General features: G+C 32.6%; 1 protein-coding gene across 4 annotated transcripts in view; it reads right to left on the bottom strand.

The window, feature by feature from the left end:
• LOC127737642 (fibronectin type-III domain-containing protein 3a-like) overlaps positions 1 to 12,759 on the bottom strand; it is a 115,766-nt gene that overhangs the window by 40,780 nt on the left and 62,227 nt on the right. For 2 of the 4 annotated variants that reach the window (XM_052248495.1, XM_052248498.1), the window contains 2 exons: positions 8,200 to 8,375; positions 5,359 to 5,554 (listed from right to left, as the gene is read on the bottom strand). In XM_052248495.1, coding sequence (XP_052104455.1) covers positions 5,359 to 5,554; positions 8,200 to 8,375 — 372 coding nt within the window. Of the gene's footprint in view, positions 1 to 462; positions 2,075 to 5,358; positions 5,555 to 8,199; positions 8,376 to 12,759 lie in introns of those variants that run through there. The other 2 variants (XM_052248497.1, XM_052248499.1) reach the window with 2 other exon arrangements.

Raw genomic sequence — 12,759 nt, forward strand, 5'->3', positions numbered from 1 at the left:
TTTTACGAAAAATTCAAAAACAAAACAAACCAGAAAAGTAAATTACCACTGCCATTTTGTTGAATTTTTTTCATGGCCATAGTAAACCAAAATTGACCCTTCTACCATTTATGCTTCGGGAGCAAAGTAAGTGTCTGAAATTTAAGTGTTTCTCCCTGCTTAATTTTCTACTAGAGACTAGAGTTAAGCAAGCTTTTTAAGAAGTTCAAGAATGCTGCAGTCTCCTGCTTTGGCCTTCCTCATCAGTGCTCTTAGATGGAGTTCAAAGGATTTTATACAAACATGATTTTACCAGAAACATGATGCTTTACAAAATCAATCAAGACTCTTTTCAAGCTAGCAGAAGAAATTTCCCACCATATGCTGCTAAAGTGAAAGTCAATATATATTCAGCAGCACTTTATTCAACACAAAGCAAGCTTTGTCAGTTAATCAATTTTAAGCATTCATAAATGTGTCTACCTGTCACCTTTATTGCAAAGGTCACCAGACTGTTTTAGAATTAAAACTGCTGATGTGTCAAACTGAAAGTTGTTGTGTATTCCCTCCAGATACAGGAAGTTACATCACAGAATTGGACCTTCTGTACCTCCACATAGAAGATCTCCTAACACCTGTGACACAAAGTTCACTTGGTACAGGTGGAAAAGATATACACTGATCCCAGTTGACAAAAGAATTAAATTTAAATACCTGACCACAATCGTGACTGCTACAGACTAACAAAAAGGTCAAAAACTGTGTTGACAATATCATGTGCTAAAGATATAAACTATGCAGGAATGTGTAAAATGAATTTTTAAGAAACTTGTTTATTCATTCATGCATACCTTAATCTATTATTGCAAAAAAGTTTAATATTTATACTTTTCAATATATTTCAACCAATTGACTATGCAATTTATAAAGATGAATACATGGCACTAGGGGGCAAATATCTTGAAAATAAATAACAATGTACTTCTGTCATAAATATATGCAAATTATTCAAAACAAAATCTTTATAAGAAATCTAAGGGAGCTACCATTTGATTTTTATGGGGGGCTAGGATGAAAAATTTTGTCCTGCATTTTTTTTTTTAGTTGTAATCTCTGTCCTGCCTTTTTATTTTTCACTCTATTCGGTCCTGCCTTTTTTTTTATTAGTTTATCCTGACTTTTTTTACATAAATTGTCATCCTGCCTTTTTTTTTTTGCCAAGTTGCTCATCCTACCTTTCATGTTTTTCTTTAACTCAAAACTCCTGTCCTGCCTTTTTTTTTCAAATTACATCCTAGCCCCCCCCCCCCCCATAAAAATCAAATGGTAGCTCCCTAACTGAATCAAATAGCTGATTATAAATGGGCACCAAAAGGATCATGATGCATCTGATCAACTGCAGTATATCTCAAATACTCTTCTATTCCAGTATTAACAGCTGCTAATTATGTGTTTCCCTCCAGGTTTGAATAAGTTGAACAATGTACTGTTAATTCAATAAACTGTTAACACAGAGATATGTCTCGCCTATTTGTTATTTTGATAATGCAAATGTTGAAATTAAAATAGCAATACTTTAACATGTAAGTTATGCAAATATTCAAAGTCAATGAACCATGACTGAAGGTACAGGGCTAAACAATCTCCATGGAAATGAGATGTGCCAATGCTAATACAACTGCAAACCAAATACCATTGACTTTTCATAAGTCGTTCCCTTTAAACAAACCTAAACACAAACATCAACTTGTAAACTATGTAAAAGTTTCAAAGTCAATGAACCATAATTAGGGGGTGGGGTTATATAATCTCCATGGAAATGAAACTTGCAAATGCCAATACACAGTGTTCCAGCTAGGTCGTTTTCACAGGGCGGTCCGCCCGCCCTTTCCCGAGTGCCGCCCTGTGCCCTTTTTAAGACGCCCTCCTTTTTCGTAAGTCCATGCCTTTATTGCCGTAATATTTTGATGAAAATACAATTATTCTACCTGTCTTCATATTTATGACAAGTTTATTACCCTCAGCTAATTAACATTTACAGCAGGTCTAATTATTTGTGATTACAGATAATCCGCTTATCAACATCGGATAGGTCATTAATCCTTTAATTAAACTTCATAATTGACCATTGTAATAATTTTTCTCATTTAATTCGGGCAGTCAGCATTTCAATTTCAATACTTCTCAAAAGATGACTACTTGCGTTTGATGTATCCGTAGATCGTCTGTTGTTATGTCAAATTTTTTTTTTTAAATTGATCTTTTAAACTAGTTTTAATGCAGAAGAAAGTAAAAACAATCCTTGACTGTACCTTTCATTGAATATCTATATCCAAATTAAATTAATTAAAGCTGTAATCCATGATCACAAATTGACTGCTTTGTTTACATTTGTTGAAAGCCATGTGCTTTTTTGGCAGGAAAATTCGGAAAACCCCTTTAACAAGAAACAGTTACATTTCATTGTTATTTATAGACAGTAAGATTTTCATTTTGATTAGGGGTGTGAAAAATGTAAAAAAAAAAAAAAAGGGGGGGGGGGGAATTTTTTTATATATTTTTATATATAATATTACAAATATAAGTTTAACAGTCTGAAAAGACATGGTTAAATGGATTTTAATTCTGAAAAACTCAATGTGGTTTATTATAATTCATTTATTATTTCTATCATAATCAGAAACACTGGGCTACATGTATTAGGCATTTCAAACATATATTATTGTCTATTGATAAGACTATTAATAAATATGTACCTGTAGTAAAAATACACTGGTAGGGCCTTAAAATTTCTACTGGGCCCTTGGAAAAAGTTTTGGGATCCAGGTTGGCCCCTGGAGAAAATGTAAGGTATTGTTCCTGACTATTGCAGATCTAGTGTAGTATTTTAACTGACATGCACAATTCATTTCACTAATGAAATAGAAATAATTCTACAAAATGCCGCTGCGCTCTGCATTGCAACTTAACCTTAGACCTACCATGCATCAAAAATGTTCTAGGGAAGACTGAGCTAGTAATATACATCCTTGCATGGTCCCTTTAATACTGTTACCCAAAATAAGGTTGATTTTCATCTAGCGTAGAAGTGACTATACCCCCTCAAAACTCCTAGCTGAAACCCCTGCAGTTAATATAAGACAATGTTTGACATGCCCTTTTTGAAATATCAATTATCATGCTAAAGTGCCCTTTTCAGGATTGGCTCCCTGCCCTTTTGAAATCCTAGCTGGAACACTGAATACATTTGCATACCGAATATCATTGACTTCACATTAGTGGTTCATCTTAAACTGAACTAATCACAAACTAATACATGTAAACTAAGCAAAAGTTTCAAAGTCAATAGACCATGACTGAGGGGTAAGGACCAAATATTCTCCATAAATGAGATGTGCTAATGCTTATACAACTGCATACCAATTATCATTGACCTACCCCTAACGGTTCCCCTTAAACTGACCTAATCACAAACTAATACATGAAAACTAAGCAAAAGTTTCAAAGTCAATAGACCATGAATGAGGGGGTGGGGCCAAATAATCTCCATGCAAATGCTTATACAACTGCATACCAAATATCATTGACCTACCACTAGTGGTTCCCCATAAACTGACCTAATCACAAACTAATACATGTAAACTAAGCAAAGTTTCAAAGTCAATAGACCTTGACTGAGGGGGCGGGGCCAAATAATCTCCATGGTAATGAGATGTGCCAATGCTAATACAACTGCATACCAAATATCATTGACCTACCACTAGTGGTTCACCATGAACTAGACCTAATCACGAACTAATACATTGTTGACGCCGCCGCCGGAAACAGCATACCTTTCTGGCTTTTTGACTCCGTCAAGGCGAGACAAAAATACACTCGCCTGCCTGAAGCAGCTGGATACGACCACAGAGGTTGAACTCTGAACAGTTGGGGCAAGTATGAACACAATATTCAAGCTTGATACAGCTCTGAATTTGGATAGTGATTAAATATTTGACACAGAATAAATGTGGTCACGGGTCAGATAACTAAAAAATTTGAAAAGGGACATTTAATCTTCTTAATGGTCCAATATCCAAAATCTAATTCCATGGTTAGATTCAGCATATAAAAAAAAAACCATGAATTCAAACAAAGTTTAATTTTGGACACTTTGGACCTTAATATTAACTAATTTGAAAACAGGGTTCAAAATTAAAAATCTGAATGCACAGTTAGATTCAGCATATCATAGAACCACAAGAATTAAGTTTTTGATGAAATCAAACAGTCTAATTTTGGACCCTTTGGACCTCAATGTAGACTTATTTAAAAATGTCCAAATATCCAATATAGTAATACATGGTAAAAACCTCAAACAATTCAAGACTTTAAATTAATCTTCATTGAAATTGGTTAAAATATTTGTATTTATTTTCAATTGAAGATTTCTTGCTGTTGTGCAATACTTTGCTGTTGCGCAATACTTAGTAAATCTGTTTACAAACTAAATATAATAATGTACACACCCTGTTTGGTGTGTATCTCCTGCCATATCAGTATTTGTTGTTTCTTTATATAGATCAGAAATAATTTATGTTAGAACCAGCTTAGCCAGTATTAGAAAAGTCTTGTTTTTGGCCCCTATTTGGCCTCTAGTTTCTTAACGATTAAAGACCCACAAAATCACCCCCAACCTTCTGTGTGTGGTATGGAATTTCATTGAGCTCCATTGACTAATACTTAAGTATTTGTCTGGAAACCAGAAAAACCTTGTTTTTCCCACTTTTTTTGCCCCTAATTCCTGAATGGTTTGGGCCATAACCCCCAAAGTTAATCCAAACCTTCCTTTGTGGTATGGAACCTTGTGGTACAATTTCATAGAGATCCATACACTTATACACAAGTTATTGTCCGGAAACTGGAAAAATGCCTTTTTTGGCCCCTTTTTAACCCCTAATTCCTAAACAGTTGGGACCATAGCCCCAAAATCAATACCAACCTTCCTTTTGTGCTATTGAACCTTGTGGTTAAATTTCATAGAGATCCATTTGCTTATGCTAAAGTTATTGTCCGGAAACCAAATGTCTTCAGACAACAACGACAATATGATAGCAATATACGAACTTTTTTGCGGTCGTATAAAAATTATTGCAATGTTTTTATTAATGCGAAAAATGCAACAGTTTCAAGTTCGCAATAATAAAACTCACATTCATAATTTCAGTGGTGATTTTCCTTCATAAAATTTTTGCAATTACATTAATTAGATTTCGCATTTTTGTCAGAGTACTAGGATTTGAATTAATGAATGCATTTATTTCTGAAATTACAGTGTTCCATGGTACCAAGTTGAAATCACATGTAAGAACCCATGTTGAACAGAAACAATGTTATTACCTTGAGAGTGAACTGGTCCACTGGGATGACTGTTACAACTGTTCTGTGGTGGTGGTGGTGGTGGTGGTGTCCCATGGGTAGGGCCACTAGGATGTATGTGTGATGGATGTTGGGTGGGATGATGATGAGGAGGATATGGAGGTGTTGGGTAGTGTGGTCCGTATGGATAATACTGAGGTGCTGTGTTGTTGGGTCCCTGAAAAAAATAACAAAACAAATTAGTTCAAAATATAAATCATTCAATTTTAAGAAAATTCAAACATTTGGCACATGTTTATAAAAAGGAAGACAACTGATTCACCCAAAACATTTTTTTTTTAAACAATTGTCTCAGCATTCCCATGTAAGACCTGATTTCTCAGTTTTTTGTTGTTGTTTTTTGTATATCTATATAATGCTGTATGCCTGGATTGCCTGCCTCAGGTCTTAACCTCCAATTTTTTTTGTTTGTCATTATTATTACCTCGTCTAACACCTCATAGTTGCATTTTACTTTTTAAATAAAAATGTCAAATTATTGTTGTAAGATATAAATAGCATCCATTGAGCATGCATTGGTAGTGTAAACTCCACTATATCAGGTTTTTTTTATAAGTTCTGTTATTACTATCGAAAAAAAAAAATCATTACTTGGATATAGTTTCATTAACTCCTCCTCTACGTGTTAATTTCACATACAACACTGACATTACAAATACACAAGTGCAATTACTATTTACATGTATGTAAGTTCATAATTTCATAATTTATCATTAAACTAAAACATGCATACTCCATAACTGTATATAAATATCTATTTAAAGCACTTATGATACAGACAGCAGTTTAGATACACCAAAGCCACGTACATATATATATGTATATATATATAGGGGCTACATATACATTAAGACTCTGGGCTACAAAATTGAATTCTTTTCTCATCAAAGGGGGTGATAATTGCAGGCCAATAATCCAGATAACTTTGACAATTTATTGTGTCCAGTGGCTATGAAGGTTTTACATATGATATAGGTACACATGTACTTGGATTCTAAATTCTGACTGTACAGCTCAATTATCACAGTTTGCTTCTTTATTTTATCCATACAAACATTGTAGTAATTACACCTAATGAGTACTTGAATAACTAAATAAAAATTGGGCTGTCTCCAAAACTTGAAAATCAGAATACCAACCCTTCTAATGCCCTACCCTGGTCATAATGTTAGAGATGGTAGATTTTGCTAAAACCGCCACATTTTTTATGAGTCCGTCCCAATTCAGGAGCCTGTAATTCAGTGGTTGCCATTTGTTGCTGTCTGCCATTTTTGTTTTTTTGTTTAAAAGATTAAAGTATTAATCAGGCCATTTGGTTTTCTCTTTTGGTTTGTTTTACAATTTTGCTATTCTGAGGCCTTTTATAGCTTACTATACTGTATAGGTTTTCTCTTGTTGAAAGAGTACAGTAACCTATATAGTTGTTAACATCCAAACCCGTTTTTTTTTCTGGTGGATAGTTGTTTCATTGGCAATTATACCGCATCTCCTTATTTTCATATATCTCCTTATTTTATTTTATAGTTAAAGAACAAAAGTTGAATCTCATAATTACACAAAAGTTTATAATGCATATATATATATATATAAATTTAATAATTGAGACTGCATTACGTTCTTCAGTATATTTTGAACACAAATAAATATCTTTTCTTGAATGGCCTTGAAGTGAAGTGGAAATTCCAGACAAATCTATAAGCCTGACTGAGATTTTACCAAGATTTAGAAGATTACATAAATATTGGAACATTCTTTATTCTGTGAAAACCAAATTACATAACCAGACAGCACTGCAAGTGGTTAACATGCTAATGTCTGCCGCATGGTGTTTACAAACAGAACCTTCCTAGGGAGCAACATTCAATTCCTGTCTTAACAATTTGCAAATGCATTTTGGTCTGAAATCTGAGGAAGCAGTGCTCTAGTATTGACATTTCCAGTAACTTGTGAATTTGTAAATTTTAGACACAAGAAAGTACAATATTGAGACACTATTTCTCAATTGGCAATGAAAAATTGATTTTAGACAATGTATCATATTTCAACTCAACTGGTAATTGAAGACTAAAATAGGACACTTCTTTAACCCCTCCTAAGGAGGAATATGCCCCAACAAGGAATGTAAAGACTAGACTTATTCTGGTGGGTCTAAACTGGAGGACACAGGGTTAATCCTGATACAAGAAAAAAAGGGAACTAAAAATTAAGTCAAATTGTCATGTGGGAAAGTTTTTTTTTTTGTCAAACCTTTACATTGGAAAGTTTGAAGACTGAAAGATTCTAGAGCACTAGTGTAGTGGGTGGCTGTGGGTTGATATGGATTGGGCTTCACCTTTGAAAAAAAGAAAATTTGGGAAGATGGTGGATTTCATTGCACTCTTAGTTCACAATAACAGGAGTAAGGATACTAGTACTATCTAAGATACAATGAAATAGCCTCAACTCAATTCTATGTTACTCTTTTCTCACTTTGAAATGAGACAAATAGTTTCAAACTTCCAAGCAATTACAACACACAAACATTCAATACATTTACACAAAGACAACTACATCTTCCTTTATCCTGTATATAATTTAAGAGCACTGTGAGATGGTCTATGTGGTTACATTCATAAAGACAAAATATCATATGATACATATTAAGTATACCTCTTCTCTGCCATAACAAACAAATACATGTATACCAGCAGACACAGCATCATTCTCAACCAGGCACATGCATGTTCAATAAAGCTAGGCATTTCCCAGCATTCCAAGGTCTGCAAATGAGGGTGGGAAGGGAGAAAAACAATAAATACATACATAATATCCTACCGTCATTGGTTGATTGGGCATGCCCGGTGGATTTGGTGATAAGATGACATGGGTTAGGATCCCATGTTCGTCAACAATCTGTTGAACCATGTGACCAGGTGGCACCTGCATGGGCATGGGTAATGGAGGCCCGTTATTAGATACCATTCTTACTGTAGCAGGACCTGCAATAAGAAAAATTATCTTCTAAAAACATAAATCGTGTGACAGGGTTCTTGTAAAATTGAATTCTATAGATCATGGTATTTTCTGTTATTCTTTGATTTATTATTTTGATTGCTCTTGCATACATGTATATACATATATAGTGCAATAGCAGGCTTTAGAAGCAACTCAACTCTCATTGCTCCACATTACTTACATGGACAGCTATCATTATACACATGACATTTCCATTGTCAATTATGATTTGGCTTAATGAAATTATTAATACATCAAGTTGCAAAACTAAATATTTACACACAAAAAAATATTTCAAAACTGTGACCAGCACAAACAATAAACCCTCTTAATGTAGAGGTGCATTGAAAACTAACTGGGAAAATAAATATAACAAAATATTGTGACAATTAAATTAATGTTCAATTAGTCAGTCAAAATAATAAAAAAGGAAAAATTGTGTTTCTTACTTACTATGAAAAATTTATATTTGAACAATAAAACAATAGATGTTCAATAAATGAATGAGTTTTAATCCATCCTAAAAGTGTTCTACTTACTGAACAAACAAAAAATATGTAACTTATGTTTTAACCTGGAGGGGACTAAATAGTCAAGACACAAATAGTCATGTAATAGCTATTTTATACAGAGACATACAAATCCATTTCTTACTGGTTGACATTAATATTTGTCTATAAAGGATACTATAATCAGTTATATAATTCACTTATCATATTTCATAAATACTTAATCTATGTTTTATCTATAATTTAAATATAATTTAATTTCTAGATGGATGAATAATATGGAGATAGTTTAAATTCCTCTTGGGGGATCTCAAATCAATATTTTTTTTTAAACAACTTGATGCCAATTTAGTTTTCATAAATTATATATGGTTTCTTTTTTCTTGGTGACAAACTTTTGAACATTTTTATCTGATTGCAATATACAGAAATTAAAAGTATTTTATAGCTGCGTCTCATCTCATGATCCCATCTGGGCCTTCAGATCAAATGACTTTTATAGACTTACTCATGATAATATACATAATGAATTGCCAGAAACTATATTATTATGGTCATTTTCATGTAACCATGATGCAGCATTTTATGTGTCCCGAAAGCATATCCTGATTTTCTATAACAACTGTTAATAGTTATTTTTAGTCATACTGTGGATTCGTTATTATTTGTTGGGTACCAGTTTTCGTGGATTTCGTAGGTACAGATGAACCACAAATCAAATGTTCAAAGAATTATACATTTCTCACAGGATTCTGTGCAAACTTTGGCAAAACCATGAAATCAAGTATTAACAAAAATGTTTTTTTTTTCTTCAATCCACGATAATAGGTAGCCACAAAAATAAAATGAATCCACAGTATTTAAATATGGACAGGTTCAAGATTTGGAAAACCTTGACAACCTGATCAGATTTAAATATGACTGAGCAACAGAAAAAAACCTGTCATGAAGTTTTACATTTCAAAAATTTTCAATTCAATGTAATGAGAAACTTTGTTAGTGGTGGGGGAGGAGAGATGGTTGCAAATTAAAGGGCTTGATAATAAAAAAATATCAATTTATTCATTTATATGAAAATCATAATTTTTCTTGATTGATGAATATTTTTCATAAGAATTTTTTTTTAAATCAGTTGTTGGTATTTTTTAACAACCAACATTTACATTCTGTTTAGCTCGGAGAATATTTAAAGTCTTCCCTTTTCACAGAAAACGATTGATTATAGTACCTAATTGCTGGAACATCAGACTTATAACGATGTCAAATGACATTTCCTCTATCATTTATTTGATCTATAATAGTCACTTATTTCATAACCAACTGTTTTATAATCAGTCATTGTATTTCTAAATCAATCGGGGAATAAAAGGAGGTCAGACGTCTCGCCAAGGTGATTGGCAAATTCTCCATCTTCCATTAAATATATCCAACCTTTGATTGAGATTAAGTTCTTGTATAGTTCACAAAATAATCTAAAATTGTCTTACTCAGTTACTGTTGTGCAAGTGATGCATTCTATCATCAGGGTAAAAGAAAAAAGTTACAAAACATCTATAAAATAACAGACTTTCAAGCAACTATGAAAATGCTGACAACACATAATATCACGATATCAATATGTGATTGTGTGTAAAAATAGCAGCAAAACTTGTAGTAATCAAAGCGCGAAAGCGCTGTAAAGGCAGTTAATTACAGGTTGTGTGTATTTTTAGTCCAGTTATATCATTATCTTGCATAGTACAGTGTACTTATCAGAGGTGGCTTTCAGTATTTAAGATTTAGAGTTCTCTAATGATATTGAACAAGTTTTATGAATGTCATATTCTGAGCACTATATGAAGGCGTTTGTTCTCACTTGTTTATGAACTTGTGCATTATATCCAGTTTGTACCTTTTTTATCTATGTTTATAGTCAAATTAGTTATCAAAGGTACCAGGATTATAATTTAATACGCAAGACTCGCGTTTCGTCTACATAAGACTCATCAGTGACGCTCAGATCAAAATAGTTATAAAGCCAAACAAGTACAAAGTTGAAGAGCATTGAGGACCCAAAATTCCAAAAAATTGTGCCAAATACGGCTAAGGTAATCTATTCCTTGGATAAGAAAATCCTAAGTTTTTCGAAAAATTCAAAGTTTTGTAACAGGAAGTTTATAAAAATGACCATATAATTGATATTCAAATACTGTTTAAAATAGTTAGGCATTTTCTTTTTAGAAATAAGTAAATGTTATCAACTGTATTTTATTCAACTCTGCAAATGTGGTTTGTTACTGGTAAGTATGGATGATAGTTGTTTCATTGGCAATCATAACACATCTCCTTATTTATATAATGATCTATATTCAACGACCTCAGGTACAAAAAAAATGTATGTAACTAAACTGTGATGGGAAACCTTTGACTTCTTTCTTTTATATAAACTTTTGATTTGGTACCATAGAACTATGTAGAATAAATGTACATTGCAACATGTCAACTCTTTCAATGACAATACTTTTTTAGAAACTATAACTCCAAGCAAAATTATATTTCCAAGTTTAAAGTAATTTATGAATGAAAAAAGGAGTTCTTAATTAAGAAATAAACTGATTCGCTGAGCGCAGCTGGATACACCGCAGAGGTCCAACCCTGAACAATTGGGGCAAAAATGGACACAATATTCAAGCTTGATACAGGTCTGTATTTGGATTGTAATTAAATATTTTACATATTATAGTTTCTGAATAAATGTAGTCAAAGAACTTGAAATCGGTTATATGAATTGAATTTATATTCAATTAAAGATTTCTTGCTGTTGTGCAATAAACTGTGCTGTTGCGCAATACTTAATAAATCTGTTGCCAGACTATAAAGAATAAAGTTCAATTTCTTCTCAATGTCATATTTGAAATTTATGAAAATCTATAGGGAGATTACATCAATAGCTATAAATAATTCACCCAAGTTTCATGCGAACTGCTTAAAGCATTTTTGAGTTGTTGTCCAACAACAGTGCACACGCTGAAATGTCTCGCCTTCTTTACTAATCACTGATATTATGTTGATAGTCCTTAATATAAAGCTTTATTACAACTGTCACATAAACTTAACATTAACCAAGAAAACTAAACATTGACCAATGAACCATGAAAATGAGGTCAAGGTCAGATGAACCATGCCAGGCAGGCATGTACAGCTAACAATTCTTCCATACAACAAATATAGTTGACCTATTGCTTATAGTTTAAGAAAAACAGACCAAAACACAACTAGATACGCCCGCAGAGGTCCAACCCTGAACAGTTGGGGCAAAAATGGACACAATATTCAAGCTTGATTCAGGTCTGAATTTGGATTGTAATTAAATATTTGACATATTATAGGTTTCTGAATAAATGTAGTCAAAGATCTTGAAATTGGTTATATGAATTGAATATGCAATTAAAGATTTCTTGCTGTTGTGCAATACTTAGTAAACCTGTTGTCAGACTATAAACAAATAAAGTTCAATTAATTCTCAATGTCATATTAGAAATTTATGAAAATATAAAGGGAGCTTACAACAATAGATATAAACAATTCACCAAAGTTTCATGAGAATTGGTGACAGCATATTTGAGTTATTGTTCGAAAACTGGAAAATCACCCCTTTTTTAATGAATAAAACCCCATAACTCATAAATGTAAAATGTAAAATTTATAAAATTCTAAAGGGAGCTTACATCAATACATACAAACAATTCACCAAAGTTTCATAAGAATTGCTGTAAGCATTTTAGAGTTTTTGTCCGAAAACTGACAAATCCCCCCTTTTTTTATGAATAAAACCCTGTAACTCGGAAACGTAAAATCTAAAATTTATAAAAATCAAAAG

This window comes from Mytilus californianus, unplaced genomic scaffold, assembly GCF_021869535.1.
Source record: "Mytilus californianus isolate M0D057914Y unplaced genomic scaffold, xbMytCali1.0.p SCAF_4, whole genome shotgun sequence".
Classification (NCBI taxonomy): Eukaryota; Metazoa; Mollusca; class Bivalvia; order Mytilida; family Mytilidae; genus Mytilus; species Mytilus californianus.